The 18,548-nt window shown below is 34.3% G+C and overlaps 1 protein-coding gene across 1 annotated transcript in view; it reads left to right on the forward strand.

Moving 5' to 3' along the window:
• The window catches only part of SPAG16 (sperm associated antigen 16), a 106,908-nt gene that overhangs the window by 51,238 nt on the left and 37,122 nt on the right, over positions 1-18,548 (forward strand). Inside the window, exons 7-9 of the mRNA XM_030326326.1 lie at positions 3,212-3,329; positions 10,651-10,720; positions 16,152-16,261. Coding sequence (XP_030182186.1) covers positions 3,212-3,329; positions 10,651-10,720; positions 16,152-16,261 — 298 coding nt within the window. The remainder of the gene's footprint in view (positions 1-3,211; positions 3,330-10,650; positions 10,721-16,151; positions 16,262-18,548) is intronic.

Raw genomic sequence — 18,548 nt, forward strand, 5'->3', positions numbered from 1 at the left:
GTAAATCAGTTAAAATTATTTATGCAGGGAATCTTGGATTAATCATGGGGTGGGTGCATAGACCAAATAAGCCCACTTTGAGCCAGACTTTAGCCATGACCCTACTTATTCTCTGGCCTCTGTAAATCTCCTTTGTAATATAGGGGCTGTGATGTCACTGTGGATTTCTGGATATTAATGACGACTCCTGAAAATATTTTTCCCAGTACTTAGTCACGCCTACAGGTTTTGTGGAAAGACTGAGGTTGTCATCACAGTCCATCATTGCTGTGGTGTTATGGAGCTCCTCCTCTACTGTCTGCCAGGAGAGGCAGCTCAGGCATTTTCATCTTTTTGAGTATTAACCATTACTTTTTCCAACTTGCTAAGAGCCACCTCAGCAGTGACTTTACTGCAGCCATTGGAGTGCTTGTTTCAGTACTTGTGAAATCCACTGTTTCAAAAAGGTGAATTATTGTTTATCCATTCTTAGGTTAGTATCTCAAAATCCAATCTCTGGGGTGCTTTTTTGGTTCCTGTTAGTATATGCTGATTAATTCTTATACTAGTTTGGATATATAGTCTCTTTTCTCCCTTACCAAACCATTAGCTTGGCAGTCAGGAGAGGAGGAAGTAGGGCCAACTCCAGGAGGGTACCTTTTACCTTGTGGGGAAGAGGCCTGTACAGCGGCTTGCAGCACATCTGAAGTGTCAGCTCTTTCTAGGGAAGGAGAGCCACCCCTGCATGCCCACAGGGCCTAAGGAAAAGGGATACACAAACAACATCCTTATAGTCATCCTGAGAATTTGGGAAAAAGAGGTCATTTCAGCAAGATGTCATTTTATCTGGATGACATATTATGCATGACTGTGATATAAGAGTCTGATATATGAAGCAAAACCTGATAAAATATAAAGGAAAAATAGATATATCCACAGTTATAATTGGAGATTTTAACACTCCTCTTTTGGCAATCATTAGAAAAATAGGCACAATTTCTCTAAGTCTATAGAATAAGACATCAACTAATTGAGTGTAATTGATATTTCTTGAATTCTACTTTGGACTTTTTATGTGCACAAAATAGGTCATATGCTTAACCATAAAACAAGTCTTTATACATTTCACAGAACTGATGTCATACAAAATATGTTCTCTGACCACAATCAAATTAAATTAAAATCAATGACAAAAAGCTCTCTGGAATATTCCCAAATATCTGGAAATGAAGTAGCATAGTTCTAAGTAGTCCCTGAGTCAATGAAGGAAATGAAAAAATATTTCAATCTGAATGATTGAAAGGCAGCATATTAAAAATTGTGGGATGCAGCCAAAGCAGTTCTTAAAGTAAAATTGATAGTTTTAAATGCTTATATGAGCAAAGAAGAAAATTCTATATCAGTAATCTAATATTATACTTCGTTGATAAAAAAAGAAAAAATAAAGAGAAGAAATAGAAATAAAAAGATCAGAAACCAATAAACTAGCAAAGGGACAAACATAAGAAAAAATCAACAAAATCATATGTTGATTGTTTGAAAATATAATAAAAGTGATAAAATTTATAATAAAATTGACAAAACTAGATAGACTAATCACCAAATGTTGGCAATGAGGTAGAGTGGCCAAGGCTGTCAAATATTGCTGTGGGAAATGTAAATTACAACTCAGCAATTCAACTCATAGGTATTTTTCCTAAGAGAAATGAAGAGATAGAACCAAAAAATATCTCATATGATTTGTGTCAGTCTGCTTATAGCAACCTTATTCATTATAGCCCCAAGCTAAAAACAAATCAGTTCTTTATCAGTGAAATATTCAATAAACACATTGTAGAATATACATACAAAGGAATGTGACTCACAGTAAAAAGAAATGAATTAGTGATATACACAACAACATGGAAGAATCTAAAAAACATTGTGTTGAGTGAAAGAAGCCAGTTTCTGGTATCATGGAATGAATTTGGAGGGTTTCCTTCCTTTTCTGTTTTTTTGGAATAGTTTGAGAGAATAGGTATTAGTTTTTCTTTAAATGTTTGGTAGAATTCACCTGGGAAGCCATCTGGTCCTGGACTTTTGTTTGTTGGTAGTTTTTTATTACTGACTCAGTTTCTTTGCTGGCTATCTATCTGTTCAAGTTTTCTACTTCTTGTTTCAGTTTTGGTAGTTATATGTTTCCAGTAATTTATTTCCTCCACGTTACCCAATTTGTTGGCATATAGTTTTTTTTTTTAAATTTTTTTTTCAACGTTTTTATTTATTTTTGGGACAGAGAGAGACAGAGCATGAACGGGGGAGGGGCAGAGAGAGAGGGAGACACAGAATCGGAAACAGGCTCCAGGCTCCGAGCCATCAGCCCAGAGCCTGGCGCGGGGCTCGAACTCACGGACCGCGAGATCGTGACCTGGCTGAAGTCGGACGCTTAACCGACTGCGCCACCCAGGCGCCCAAAAATCTCTTATAATTGGTTGTATTCCTATGATGTTGGTTGTTACATTCATATTGTATGATTCCAAATATATGAAGTTCTAGAATCTCCTGAGATGTTAGAAATGCTCTATATTTTGATAACATTGTGGACTCCCTGGGCATGCATATTTCTGAAAACTCTGAACTATAACATTTAAGATCTGTATATTTTACTCCAGGTAAATTACACTTCAATAATAAGTAAAAAATAGTATTTTGAAGGCATTTTCAAATTAAAAATATTATTAAAGGTATTTATATCATATATTGAGTTGAACTATTTCTCCTATGAGCTTTCAAAATATTTTATACTTAATTTTCTTAATATGAATTACTCAAACTTGTTTTCAAAACCATCCTTTAGTTTATTTTGATGTGAATGATACTTTCTGTTTAATCTTCCATTGTTTGCAGCCCTTGTCTTTTTGACAACTGTTTCTGAATTGATTAAGCAAACTGCAGATTTTTATCTCAACAAATAGCAGCAATCTTCTGAGTACATGCTTGAATATAGTAAAACTTCTGGTAGGAAATAGAAAAGTAGTTAACTCAAAAGAAATCTGACTTCCCTATTCCCACCATGTTTAAGGGCTGCATACCAAGTAATATTTCTGGCACTTTTTGGCTTGTGTTGACCTTTATATGGTTATTCATTTTTTATCCTACTGTAAAAGCAGAGAGAGAGAGAGAAAGGTTTAGATGTTAGATGGAAATCACTGATTTACTCAATTACCCTTTAAATGCCCTTTATTTTTCATAGGTTGAAGTTACATTATGCATCTTATGAACCAACTATAAGGGTGTTACATGAGAAGCACCACACTTTACTGAAGCAGAAAATGCTGACCTCTCTGGAAAGAGACAGAGCAGTTGGGCAGGTAAAGAAGCCATCAAAACTACCTCAAAATGATTTTAACCATTTAGTTTTCAATAATATAAGGAGGAATATTGGTTTCTGAGATAAATTTAAAAAGGTTTTCTTCAACAATTATGTTGTAAAAAAGATTCATTTGGCAATATTCATAAAAGTTATTTTGTTTGTTTTAAACCTATAAAGATTATTATTAAGCTAAACATTATTTTTGTTTAAATTTAATGTTTATTTTTTTATTTTTGAGAGAGAGAGAGAGAGAGAGACAGTATGAGTGGGGGAGGGGCAGAGAGAGAGGGAGACACAGAATCTGAAACAGGCTTCAGGCTCTAGGCTGTCAGCACAGAGCTTGACGTGGTACTCAGACTCAAGAACCATGAGATCATGACCTGAGCCAAAGTTGAACGCTTAACCGACTGAGCCACCTAGGTGCCCCGAAACTTTACTGAATTAAAATAAATTTATAGGAGATTATTAAAGTATGGTTAGAGGAAGAAACTCAGCCAATGTAGTCAAACTTGGATTTAAATGCCAACTTTGACATTATGAATACGGACCTTAGATGCTTTCAACTCAGATTTCTTATATATAAAGTATAGCCACAATGATCTGCCTTTTAAAAATATTGTTGTTAAACTTATATGAGATAATGAATAAAAACTCCCTGGAATTTACCCCCAAGTGAATATTTGACACACCTGGTTGCTGACTCAATTTTTAGTGATTTCTACTATTGACATCCTTTTTCATTCTTCCTGGTGGGGTTTTTACACAGGCCTGGGACAGTGATAGGAATGTCTGGTATAGAATTCAAGAAAGATAAAACAAAATGTTTATGGGCCACTTAAAAAATATGTAACAGTTTATTAGAAAATATAGAAGTGCAACTATGCTTAACATTCTTTTATTGTTTTCTGGAGATTTTCATTTTTGGCCAAACTTTCAGAAGCTACAATAGCTTGTATGATGGTTATATTATTCCTTGAATGATTTTATTGTTAAGACATGATTTAATCGAGTTGTATTTTTTCTGTTCTTGAGTGTAATTCTTAGCTACTAAAATGCAAAACACTACTTGTGTCTCCATGCTTCTTTGTGCTTGAATTTTAATTTTGTATTCTTGAATGTCTGAATTGTATTATTGGTAATATTGCATAAAAGGAGTTTCATATAATTTACATTTTTATGGCATTATATGTAAAACCTTCAGAATTTTATCTCCTTGCTCCTTTACATTTAACCTTTCTCCTCAGCCTCCCGATAAAAGGCACAAGTCTACATCTTGGAGTACTTCAAGCTAGATTTGGTTGCTTCTACTTCTTATCCTGCCACAGGTTCAAATTAGATTTACTCATCTGACTCTCCTTATTCCCTCTTCTCATGTTTATCTCACTATTATCCTTCTCTGGGTGGGGGATCCATCAGTGATCTGGCCATATATTTCCAAGAGACCATGTATATTTTGACACCTCTGACAGACCATTCATACTGAATTTCATCATTCAAGGATACCAGGGCCTTCCAGACATCCATGCTGGCAAGTGCCTACACTGTTTTCTAGATTGTTAATTTCTACATCTGCAACCTGTCCAGCCCTGGATCTACACTTACGTGTAATTAGGGCTAAGTTATCCTCCTGAAGAGGCCATCAATTCCCCTATCTTTAATACGAGATGAATTTGGGGGCACCTGGGTGGCTCATCTGACTCTTGATTTTGGCTTAGGTCATCATCTCATAGTCATGAGATCGAGCCCAGTGTCTGGCTCCATGCAGGAAAAACCCAAATTTTATAAAAAATAAATATGAGATGAATTTCTGAGTTTAGATCAAAGGCCATTTTGAGGACATATTCAGGCCACATATACTCTTTAAGTTTCAGATTGTTTCTTACTGGTTTAGTTAGAAGAATTAAGGATTGGGAGTGGTAGGGATGAGTCCCATCTGTGCTGCACAGTAGCCATGTGAACATTTAGGTTATTTTACTTCTATATCTTACCTATTTTTCTTACCTATTAAACAGAGATCAAATTACTTGCCTTATGTTTGATATGTATCTAAAGTGAAAACTTGTTTAAAAAATTAAATCACTATCCCTAATGAGGCAGGGTTCAATTTTCCACAACACTGTTCATATTAGCAAAGAACTGTATTATCTGCAAGCTATTTTATTTTGTCTCTGAACTCCTACTCCTACTATAGACAAAGAAAAAAGAACCTGCTATTAAAGACTATCCAGATCTTCCTGGGTTAAAATAGTCTCTTTGGATTTACCACACAGTATCTGAATGGTATATTAATTGTTCAGCTGAAACTTATCAGTGTTAATTTTTTTTGTCTTCAAATCACATCTCCTCATTCTTCGCAAGATGGCTCCTACAACAAGGGACATTATGTATCCATATGACGTGAAGACTACATGCTTGGCCTTCACTTGCTAGTGTTGTGTTACTGGTTTTGGTCATACTGCTGGTGTTGAGGTGCATGGTTCTATGTGGTTCTTTAAAGTGTGAACCTAACATACCTTGCTAAATCCATGACCTCTGCCACAGCATCTGTGAGATCCTTAACATCTATAGCCTCATTGTCATGACTCTCATCTTTTTTCTGGTTACATGCTTCAAATGGTAACATTTTCATGTATCTCACTGAGACAAGTTGAGACTTCTGATTTCCCTATTCTGCTAATTCAAACTGTGGGCAATCTGGAAACCACTTAAGGTCCGCGTACATAGACATACCATCTTCAATCAACTTTCAGACACTACCTGAAGAATATTCTGTTTCTACATCACCATTCAAAATATGAAGGTCTTTTTAAGGGACTGTCAATTTTCCTAGATTATTCTCTGAGAAGCAAGGAGCAAATTTAGTCTGTACTTGGAGTATCTTTGAATTATCTGGCTTTCAGTGTCCTTTTCTTCCAATTAGCCACACTTGGATTTGTAGCTTGATAGGTGAAATAGGTCACTCATATGTGAATTCTTACTTCTCCCTCTCAGGCATAGATACTTTTATACTTCCTTGTTCTATTGGATGAACAAGGATTGGGAGTGGTAGGGATGAATCCTGTCCTCTTCTACTTTATTGGTTACTCTGTATCCTCATTTGTCCTAAGCAGTCCAATCTATACCTGTTATCATAAGGTATCATTAATAATCAGATTTTTTTCAAGATCCAAAATGGGACGTGATTGATGGAGCCTATGCAGTATTGTTAGTATCCTAGTTATAAGAAAGGATGAATATTTGCTATCTATAGAGAAAGATGGACACACAATTTATGAATGCAAGGTGCTGAGTCACCAAAATGACTGTCAGATATTTCTTACACCAGTCTAGTCCTAGGATCAATTAACACATTCTCCAAATTAGAACAGACAATATAGTCTCAGTTTTATCATCTTTCTCCTTGGAGAATGATCCAAGGTTACTATTTAATGAGCTGAACCTTTTTGGGAATGTTTCCTCAAGAAAATGATTTATTATCCACAAGTCTTTGTTTTTGTTTTTGTTTTTTTTTCCTGTTGGAATATTCCTATCAGGTATACCTTGGGGTATAGAGCCTTGGATTAACCTTTAAAAAAATTTTTTTTAATGTTTATTTATTTTTGAGAGACAGAGACATGGCTTGAGTGGGGGAGGGGCAGAGAGAGAGAGAGGGAGACACAGAATCTGAAGCAGGCTCCAGGCTCTGAACTGTCAGCACAGAGCCCGATGCGGGACTCGGACTCACGAGCTGTGAGATCACAGCCTGAGCCGAAGTCGGACGCTCAGCTGACTGTGCCACCCAGGCACCTCAATTGGATTAACCTTTTAACTTGAATCTATTAGTGTGTCATGAGGTTGTAGAATGAATTTATTAAAAATATTTGAAAATAAACATATATTAAAATGTATACAAAGTTCCTCTATGATCTAACATGGAAGATGCATCAACTTTTATGCTTACTTTTTGGTTATGTCTTTATTTTCAGTGTCTGCTTTATTTCAGTGATGCTCTGAGAAGTCATTCTAACCAAAACTTAGGATGTGAGCTTAGAGCAGTAAGAAGTATGTTACAATTTTTATCTGGATTCCTAATCATCACTTTCTTAAAAACCTTATCTTAGTGAACATTTAGCTCACTATCTTTCTCTTTAAACATATAGAGCTCTGTAATACTTTGCAAGAAGGATTAGAATTTAGAATTTTTTAATGATATTCAGTTTGTATATAAAGGAGTAAAAGTATACTGTGAGATGACAAAAATCTAATAAATATGTGTTCTCAAATTCTTCAGGTTATAATATAGCAACTATTTTAAATTTATTGAAATCTTACGGAAAAACTTCTAATTTAATTGTTTTGTTTTATAAAATTACTTGAAAATGTTCAAAATTCTGAATTACAGTCCCATGATTGAAAATATATAAAATATAATTTGTTAGTATATATGTAAAATAAGTTGCATTTTATCTTTTTTTGGTTCATAGGGCTGTAATATAATATATAACATATTATTATTTATATTTATTATGATATAACAATATAAATATATTATAAATAACATTTAATAGAGTAAAAGTAAATATATTAATATTTATATTTACTATAATATTAATGTAATATAATATAATATCAGGAGATATTATATAAAATAAATGTATATGTTTTTAGGTCTGCTTGCTGAGAGGATCTAGAAGTAATGAGACTCCAATAGCAAATGAGTATACCCAGTGCATTGATATCTATTTCTTTTTAAAAGATGTTTTAATGTTTATTTACTTTTGAGAGAGAGAGAGAGTGTATGTGTGCATGAGGGGGGGAGGGGCAGAGAGAGAGAGAGACACACACACACACACACACACACACACAGATTCTGAAGTGGGTTCCAGGCTCTGAGCTGTCAGCACAGAGCCTGACGTGGGGCCCAAACTTATGAACCATGAGATCGTGACCAGAGCTGACGTTGGACACTTAATGGACTGAACAATCCAGGCACCCCTAAATATCTGTTTTGATACCATCCTCCAACAGATGGAAGTAGGGCTGGGCAGGGAAAATACGAAATGCACCTGGAACATTTGGCCCATGTTGTTGAGCTAGAATGTTAGGAAATGATCAGAAGGTGAAAGAAAGGAAAAGAAAAGAAAAGAAAAAAGAAACAAGGAAAAAAAGAAAAGAAAGAGAGAGGGAGGGAGAGAAAGAAAGAAGGAAAAAAGAGAGAAAGAAGAGAGAGAAAGAAAATACTTAACATAACAATGGGGTATGTCAAGGGACAAAGAAACTGTTACTGTTGTGGGCACCTCTGGAAGTAAATGGACCAAGAACCAAATTTGGTTTGGATGTTGAAACTGATTGTGCTATACACACAGCACACACAGAGGGTATGAAAACTTTTATTACTTACATAATTGAGCTCTCTAGGGAAAGCAGCAAATGCCTTACCATGCAGGTCTGAAATGTCTTCAGAGAGTAAAAGGAAGGAGACTGGCTTAGGGTTTTTGTTGTGGTTAGGGTTTGGAAGTAGGATGAGGGTCCTTATGTGGGATAATGGGATTATATGGTTTGAATCTCCCATCAGTGCCAAAGGAGGAAGCATCCAGGCTTTGATATCAGTTTTCTAAGATGTAGGGCACTAAGGGAAGTAGGAAGTAAGGATTAAAAACTGTTGGCAGTCAAACATCAACAAATGGAGTCATAGTCATTACATGAATCATCCTGAAAGATCTCCCAACGGTCAAATTTTGAACAATTTGAGCAACAAAATAGATTATAACACAGAGTATAAAATAATTATCTGTGAGTTCATAGTAATATAAATAAATGGATGAGTATGTAAATGGAGAAGAAAAATATTTCTCTCAAAGAGGAATCCCAAATGACATGTAAATAATCTTTTCCTCAAGGAGGTAGAGCTTAACACCTCATCTGTTGTTGCCTATACACAATGACTTGCTTCCACAAGTACAGTGGAAATGGAAGAAAAAGTAATTTTACAATGGGGAAACCTAGACAATACCATTTCAGGAAAGTGATCAAGAATAACATTGTTAATCTTTAACCATGTTGGTAAATAATGAGCTAATAATGACACTTCTACTCTGCAGTCTTCCTCTTCAAAACCCATTAACTCCTAACCATGAGAAAACATTAGACAACCCCAAAAGAATGGATATTCTCCAAAATATTACCTGATCAGTACTCCTCAAAATTGTCAAGATCATCAAAGTGAGGGAAAGTCTGAGAAACTGTACTAGTCCAGAGGAAGCAAATAAGACATGATGACTAAATGTAAAGTGTCCTGTATAAGCTCTTGGAATAGAAAACATGTATTTGAAAAACCATAATGAAATTAGAACACAATATGTAATTCTGTTAATAATAATGTATCAATATTGTCTCATTACTTGTGACAAACATACTATGGTAATGTATGATGTTAATGGGAAATAGGGTGCAGGGTATATAAGAGCTCTCTATTACATTGCAACTTTTATGTAAATCCTATACTATTCCAAGTAAGTGTATTTAAAAACTTAATAATCCATTTGGCATTCAAGAATAGATACACATTTTTTTACCTTTTTATTTCAGCCAGGCATTTTATGAGCACTAATTTATAGATTACGATTATCTGCTGTTTTCTATTAAAGAAATATTATTACTCAGTAATAGTAGGAAAAATATGTGTATCTGCATATAATTAAATAGATGGTATTTTGTGTTGATATAATCATATTCAATGAGGGACAAGAAAGCTCTTTAAGGTTGAATTTTTAATTCAAATATATTGTTCAGGAAATATAGGTAGATTATATGCCTCCAAATTAACAAATTTTCTTAATTATGAAACATGTTTAATAAAACAAGGAATGTCTGTGGGTGGAAAATGAGTTAAGAGTTTCAAGAAAAACAATAGTCTCTTCATATTTTACTTCTCAACTAATACTTACCTCATCTTTTATACACAGAAAGATGAATTAAGTTGTTGTGAAGCAATTTCAACAGAGAAGAAATTTCTCTCAAAGTAGAGTACTGAATAATTATCATTCAAAGTGTGGAATGAGTATTCTTGATTCAGGAAACTATGCTATGAAATAAATGTTTCAGTTGTTTATTTATAATGGATACCTAATAATTACCCACTGAATTGAATTTAAAATTATATTTTTCTTTTGTTATAATTCATGTTTAATTATTTAAATATATAGGAATTAATCCAAGAGAAATTAATATTTTTATATCTTTCAGGCAATATTTAAACACTGTATTTTATTCAACTCTTTTTGAGTCATTTTGTGTATATACAAAGATATAACCCCATATCTTTGGATTTCATTTTTTAGATTTCTGGGCTTCAAGCAACATTGAAGAATATGGAAATAGGGCATAATTACCATGCTTCTGAAATTAGAGGTAAAAATAAAATGTAATAAAACTAATTTAATATCAGTTGGTGATTTTTTAATCTTATCAGAGCTCAAAATTCTGGAGATAATTAAAAGTGAATAAATGATATGGTAACTATTTCACAAATTAAAATGTTAATGACAAGATCAAGAGGGAATATGGATATGGTACTGTATAACTAATTTCAGATAAAAATATGAGGAAACTATAATGAGAGGGCTTGTGTTTCTGACCATGATGCTGTAGCTGGTACCAGACTAACCTTCTTTTAATGAAAAAACTCTTCAACTAGACTATTTATAGGGCAGCTACTTTTAGCCTTTGGGAAACAGCACAAGTCACAGAAGGAGATAAGAAGTGATAGAAGAAAAATTTATAAGTTGAGATCTGCTATGACTATGGCTTTGTGCCTGGGGCAGTTTCCAAACCAAATTCCATGCAGGTAGAGGTCAAGAAGAGCATGCCAGTCCTGAAGAACTGAAAAGGCAAAGATTATACATAGTTCACACTGTGCCAGGAAAGTGTACCAGATAAAAAGGGAGCTGCAATAAGCAGTGACCCAATTTATGAGGGAGTTTATTGAGTCTTTTAGTTGATAGCGGGTTATACATGTAAGAATACCCAAGACTTAACTGTGAGGAGATTTTAAAGGTCTAAGAGGGGAAAAAGGATTCTAGAAATCAAACAGGTATGGTGACATTGGAGTTCTGGTCATATCTGGATGAAGAGACCTCTTTACTCTTTAACTCCTTGTTAATACCATATTAATGTTTAACATAATCATATTAACGTATTAACCATATTAACATAACACTTGTACTGCCCTTTATTATAAAACCGCAAACAAAGCTTACATAGAATTTCTAAGGGAGATAGAGTTTGAGTTTGAATCTTGTAAGTTAGAGAGCCTTGGGGAAAATGTAGGGCTTTCCATGGATCCACCTTAACAAAGTAGGAAATTAAGTCTAGAATTTCAAGGTGATCATCAAAAAACTAAACTGCGTGCTAGAACAAAAATGAATACCCTTTAAAGGAAGGCAGTTGTCCTGAGCCTTGATAACCTGTCATCTATACTGCCCGGTATGTAATTTAAGTTTTCTATGTATATTATAGAGACAAGAAAAGGTGGCCCACAATCAAGATAAAAATCAGTAAATGGAAACGTACACCAGGATGGCCCAGATGTTGAATTTGGCTGATAAAAATGCTAGAGCAACTATTTTGAATATTATCAAGGAATTAAAGAAAAATATGACATTAATAAGTGAAGAGATAGGAAATTTTAGCAGCTACATGGAAACCAAAAAAAAAAAAATTAAATTCTAGTATTGAGAAATATGATAATTTAAATGGAAATTTTATAGTTCACAACAGATTGAAGATGACAGAAATGTCAGTGAATTTAAGAGACATCAGTTAAAACTTAGTCTGATGACTAGAGAAAAAAATTAAAGGGAAATATGCCTATTTAACAGATGTGAAATTGCAGTCCCAAAGGAGAAAAGAACACGAATGGGACACAAAATATTTAAACAAAAGATGACCTAAATTTTTCTAAATTTGATAACATCAACTCCCCCAAAAGCAGCTAACTGTAAACCCAAAGAGAATCAATCCTGGATGCATCATATTCAAACCTTAAAATTTAAGTGAGACATGGGGCGCCTGGGTGGCGCAGTCGGTTAAACGTCCGACTTCAGCCAGGTCACGATCTCGCGGTCCGTGAGTTCGAGCCCCGCGTTGGGCTCTGGGCTGATGGCTCAGAGCCTGGAGCCTGCTTCCGATTCTGTGTCTCCCTCTCTCTCTGCGCCTCCCCCGTTCATGCTCTGTCTCTCTCTGTCCCAAAAATAAATAAACGTTGAAAAAAAAAATTAAAAAAAAAAAAATTTAAGTGAGACAATCTCTAAAGCAGCAAGAGAAAAAAATCATATTACATACAAGAGAACAGTAATGTAATAAAGGCTGATTTCTTGTCAGAGATATTAGAGGCTAGAAACAAAGAAATGACAGTTTTCAAATGTGGAAAATTTTTAATTCAGAATGCTATGTCCAGTAAAATATCCTCAAAAAATAGGGTAAAATAAAGACATACAGACATTTTAATTTAAATGAAAGCTAAAAGATTTTGTTGCAAATCATTCTAACGTGTGGGAAATACTAAAGGACTTTCCTTGGTCAGAAGAAAACTCAGATCTCTGGGATTGAATACAGAGATTTAGGAATGTTAAATTCTGGTTAAGATATATATTTTTTATTTTTAATTTCCTTAAAAGAAAAATGCCTTATAAAAACAAAAATTATTGTACATACCTTATAAATGGTAATGCTAACATAAGAAAATAATTTTGGGAGTGGTGCAAATGTTCTATATCTCTGTTTTGGTGGTGGTTATATGCTGGTTTATCTTTGTCAAAACTTACCCAATTCTATATTTAAAATGTGTTCATTTTATTGTATGTAAATTGTACCTCAGTAAATTTGATTTTAAAAAATGATGGAAACTCTGAAATATAGAAAGACTGCAAAACAGTGAATTTTCTTAATAAATATGACATCCTATTATTTACAGATGACTATTCATTGTGTTCAATGGTTAAAGCTTAAGAGAAAGAAATAGCATTCTCATATTTGAAATTTTTTTTCTTAGCCTTGATTCAGTAGTTCCTTTCAAATATTTTAAGTTAAAGAAATATTAGCTATGCTCAATGATTCCTAAAGATACTATGAACAAAGATGTTTATTGTAGTCATATTTATAGTAAAAAAACAGTGCAAACAATCTTATTAACCACAGGTGAATGTTTAAATATGGCTGATCATGCAACTAGAAAGTCTTTAAAAATCATGCATAAGAAAATGCTCACATCATAAAGTTAATAAAATGTTAAAAAAATAAGAACATTTATATAGTAAAAGGTCATAGCTATTAAATATATGCAAATAAAAATGATGCACACCAAAATATATACATAATTTGCATGATGTGATTTTTTTCTACATTTTTTTCTTATTGCATTTTTTTTTTTTTTACAAAGGATATATATTTTTGTTAAGATAAAATTACTTGTTTCCAGGGTGTCTGGGTGGCTCAGTCAGTTAAGCATCTGATTTCAGCTCAGGTCATGTATAATCTCATGGTTTATGGATTTAAGCCCTATGTGGGGCTCTGTGCTGACAACTCAGAGCCTGGAACCTGCTTCAGATTCTGTGTCTCCCTCTCTCTCTGCCCCTCCCTGCTTGTGCTGTCTCTGTCTTTCTCTCGCTGTCTCAAAAACAAAGAAAACATTAAAAAATTAAAAAAATTACTTGTTTCCATCTGTAAATAACTTTTAAGAATGCAGTCAGTTATAAATATGAAGGGATAGTGTCAGACTATCACAGCCTCAGGAACTCTAACTTCCCAAATGACTAAAATGTGTGAAGACCAATATATATAAGACGGCTTAAAGGTTGAGGAATTTCGTGCACTGAGTTGATAGTTATAACAATTAATCTCTAATACTCCATTCTACTCTAACAGTTTGTGTTCTTTATCCTTGGCATCTCTATTAAAATAAACTCATGGTTTACTGATAACTTCTTTATGAAATTATATTCTGCTATTTAACCTAATTTGTAAATGAACACGGTGCATGTTTTTCTAAGTTACTTTGAAGACCAAGTTTGTTTATATTTTGATACGTGATAAGTGGCTTTTGGTAAAAAAGGAATAAATTTCAACACCACATGATGAAATACTTTCTTTTAATTGTATAATCCCAACTACCTGAATAAAGTTAATTCCTTATATTCTGTACTGAATAATTTTACACTGTTCATAAACATGCATTCTAGTTTTAGATATGGGGCTTTCAGTACCTTTCTCTAAGCTTCTGGTCTTAGCATTTGGCAGTGTCATGGCAGACTCTGTCACCTCTCTGATTGCCTGATCAACTTGTATTATGAAATAATACATGCAAATTGTTTAGACCAGTGGCTGTCATATAGTAGAAGATCAGTGAAGCATAAATGCTAATTATTATTATTTTAAATTATTATCATGATCAGGATGTCATTCTTGGGTGTTGAAAAGGAAAATACAATAAAAGAGAACTGGAAGTGAAAAATTTTCCTTAATGTCAGTGAGCCATAATTGCTGCCTTCCCTTCTGCCCCTCCCCCATCCCTCCCCCAACCCCCCACTTACACTTCCCAGATGGGGCTCTAACTTTTAGCACCATCAGGGAGAACAGGCAGTCTGGATACTCAAGTGTTTTGAAGTCTTTTTAGTGGTTTCATGTAGAACTATGTTATTCAATATTCTGTTTTTAGGTTATTGTCCAAGTTGCTTTGGAGATTTTCTCCTTTGTCTGAAAGTGGTACTGAGTAGAAAGAATTATATCAGGAAAGAATCTAAATGCCAGCTCTGTGCTTCCTTGCCTTAAGAATTCTTTGAGAGCCTTGACTCATCCAGATATTTTTGTGTTCATCTTTTCTCTGTTATAAATCTAGTGTTATAATTTAGAACACTTAGTTATTTCTTTTAGTTATGAGTTAATGATTGTAACTGTATTAATTTATTTGCAGTCATTTTCCTGTTTAAAAATATAGGGAGAAATTATGTATATGTAAATATGTATATGTATATGGAAAGATGTATAAAAGAAAGAGACTTTCCCTGTCACTTTTATTTTTGCCCCAGGTGGTTTTTTTTAGGACTGTTCTCTTTATGTCCAGGAGAGTTTGGAGACTAATGTTACAACTACATTGGAAAATTACCCAATTATTTTCCTTTCTGTTTTTTTTTCAACTTGAGAAGCATGAAGAATAATATTTTGTTAATACAATATTCTTCTAAAAATCTGTTATTTATTACCCAATTCCACAAAGGATATTTTGTCATTGTTTACCATTCACTCCTTTGACCCTCTTCAACTTTATTCATATACACGTGAAATCTCATGACAGGAATTTGGAAATAATGTAACTGGAGATTGGCTACTATGCTCTCTAACTGGTTTATCATGCCATTTAACTGACCTTGTAGTAATCACACCCTGAATTTTGGGGAAATGAATTTGACACTTGACTTAAAACATTTTGGTAATGGGACACCTGGGTGGCTCAGTTGGTAAAGCATCTGACTTTGGCCTAGGTCATGATCTCATGGCTTGTGAGTTCAAGCCCCATGTCGGGCTCTGTGCTGACAGCTCAGATCCTGGAGCCTGCTTCTGATTCTGGGTCCCTCTCTCACTCTGCCCCTCCGCCACTTGTGCTCTAAGAATAAATGAAACATTAAAAAAAATTAAAAGAACACTTTGGTATTATTTCAATATTACTAGTACAATACTTTAAAAAACACATGTATCATTATGACTTTGGCTTTCATATTTTGATTAAAATTGTATTTATCATTGCAAGACAGTATAGATACTAAGAATAAATTGTGTTATCTTGTAGTTGTTCCTAACCATGAAAAAGAAAATGCACTGGAAGGTCCTACTCAGAAAGGTCTTCGTGAAGCCAGGGAGAAAAACAAAAGTAACACAAAGATAAAAGATAATACAAAGGTATGGCTTTTTGTTGTTATTTCCATTAAATCATACTTAACTCTCAGATCTTCAGATCCATGAACTCATGTGGTATCATTATTTTACTGGAAGAGGAATTTAGAGGTTATGTATATCAAGCCCCAAAGTTTTTAAATGTTACTAATATGTGAGGGACATATGCTTACTGGTGGCAGAGACAACTCAGTGACTGCTGCCACGCACCCCAATATAATCACAGGCATGTGCGCTTACCTAGTCAGTTTTCTGCTTACTCTGTCCAAAGAAATAACTCCCACATCGTCCCTTATTTCTTCCCTAATAGTATAACTTTAAACTTTACTTAGTCTTCTTTAAAAGTAGAATGTAGAATGTAAAGAATTATGCCCCATTTAGGAGTCTCCTTAGATCTGAGTGCCTTTGCTTTGCAATTGGGCTGATAGTGAAAAACTTCTGTAATGATTGAAGAAAAATGGCACTTGTCAGGATGAGCACTGGGTGTTATGGGTAAGTGGTAAATCACTAAATTCTATTCCTGAAACCATTAGTACACTATATGTTCACTAACCTGTATTTAAATGAAAAAAAATAATAATAAATGGAAAAAAGTATCTGGTCAAAGAGATCAAAAATGAGGAAGAGAGAAAAGTACATAAAACCTGTAAGGAGTTTAATTTCTTGTCATGAAAATTGCATGAAATTCTAGCTGACGTAATGAATTTTCTTACAAAGTACATCATTGTTACCTTTGAGTTCTAAAATATATGACAAGTTCCCATTGGGATGGACCTTCCCTTTTTGCCACCATAAAGCTTTCCCACTCCTCTACCTGCCTTTGAATCTCTGCCAAATGCAAGCAGTGGTGGTGGATGACTCTCTTGCTGTCGATAAGTAGTTATTCTTCTCATTTGGGTGACCTTTGTTTATCTCTACAGAGATTGTTAGGTCTGGGTTCATATAAAGCACCTGAATAAAGAAAAATAAATTAGGATTCAGGATTTTCAGTATGATGGTGGTGCTTGTCATCAGGAACATTTACGTCTTTTTTTTTCCTTTCATTTATTTTTTTAAATTTATATCCGAGTTAGTTAGCATATAGTGCAATAATGATTCCAGTACAATCCAGTGATTCATCCCCTACATATAACAGACACCCAGTGCTCATCCCAACAAGTGTCCTCCTTAATGCCCTTGCCTATTTAGCCCATCCCCAAACCCACAACCTCTCCAGCAACCCTCAGTTTGTTCTCTATATTTAGAGTCTCTTATGTTTTGTCCCCCTCCCTGTTTTCATATTGTTTCCCTTACCTTATGTTCATCTCTTTTGTATCTTAAATTCCACATATGAGTGAAGTCATATGATATTTGCCTTTCTCTGACTAATTTTTCTTAGCATAATACATTCTAGTTCCATCCATGTAGTTGTAAATGGCAAGATTTCATTCTTTTTGATTGCCAAGTAATACTCCATTGTATATATATGCACATCTTCTTTATCCATTCATCCATTGATGGACGTTTGGGCTCTTTCCATACTTTGGCTATTGTTGTTGATAGTGCTGCTATAAACATTGGGGTGCATGTGTCCCTTCAAAACAACATACCCGTATCCCTTGGATAAATACCTAGTAGTGCAATTGCTGGGTCATAGGGTAGTTCTATTTTTAGTTTTTTGGGGAACCTCCATACTGTTTTCCAGAGTGACTGCACTTGTTTGCATTCCCACCCGCAGTGCAAAGGGTTCCCCTTTCTCCACATCCTCGCCAACATCTGTTGTTAATGTTAGTCATTCTGACAGGTGTGAGGTGGTATCTCATTGTGGTTTTGATTTGTATTTCCCTGATGATGAGTGATGTTGAGCATTTTTTCATGTGTCTGTTAGCATGTGAATGTCTTCTTTGGAGAAGTGTCTACTCATGTCTCTTGGCCATTTCTTCAGTGGATTATATGTTTTTTGAGTGTTGAGTTTGATAAGTTCTCTATAGATTTTGGACACTAACCCTTTATCTGATATGTCACTTGCAAATATTTTCTCCCATTCCTTTGGTTTACTTTTTTTTTTTTTTTTTTTTTTTTTTTTGCTGATTAGTTTTGCTGATTGTTTCCTTCGCTGTGTAGAAGCTTTTTATCTTGATGAAGTCCCAATAGTTTATTTTTGCTTTTGTTTCCCTTGCCTCCGGAGACATGTTGAGTAAGAAGTTGCTGTGGCTGAGGTCAAAGAGGTTTTTGCCTGCTTTCTTTAGGATTTTGATGGCTTTCTGTATTACATTTAGATCTTTCATCCATTTTGAGTTTATTTTTGTGTATG

Source organism: Lynx canadensis, chromosome C1 (assembly GCF_007474595.2).
Source record: "Lynx canadensis isolate LIC74 chromosome C1, mLynCan4.pri.v2, whole genome shotgun sequence".
NCBI classification, from domain to species: domain Eukaryota; kingdom Metazoa; phylum Chordata; class Mammalia; order Carnivora; family Felidae; genus Lynx; species Lynx canadensis.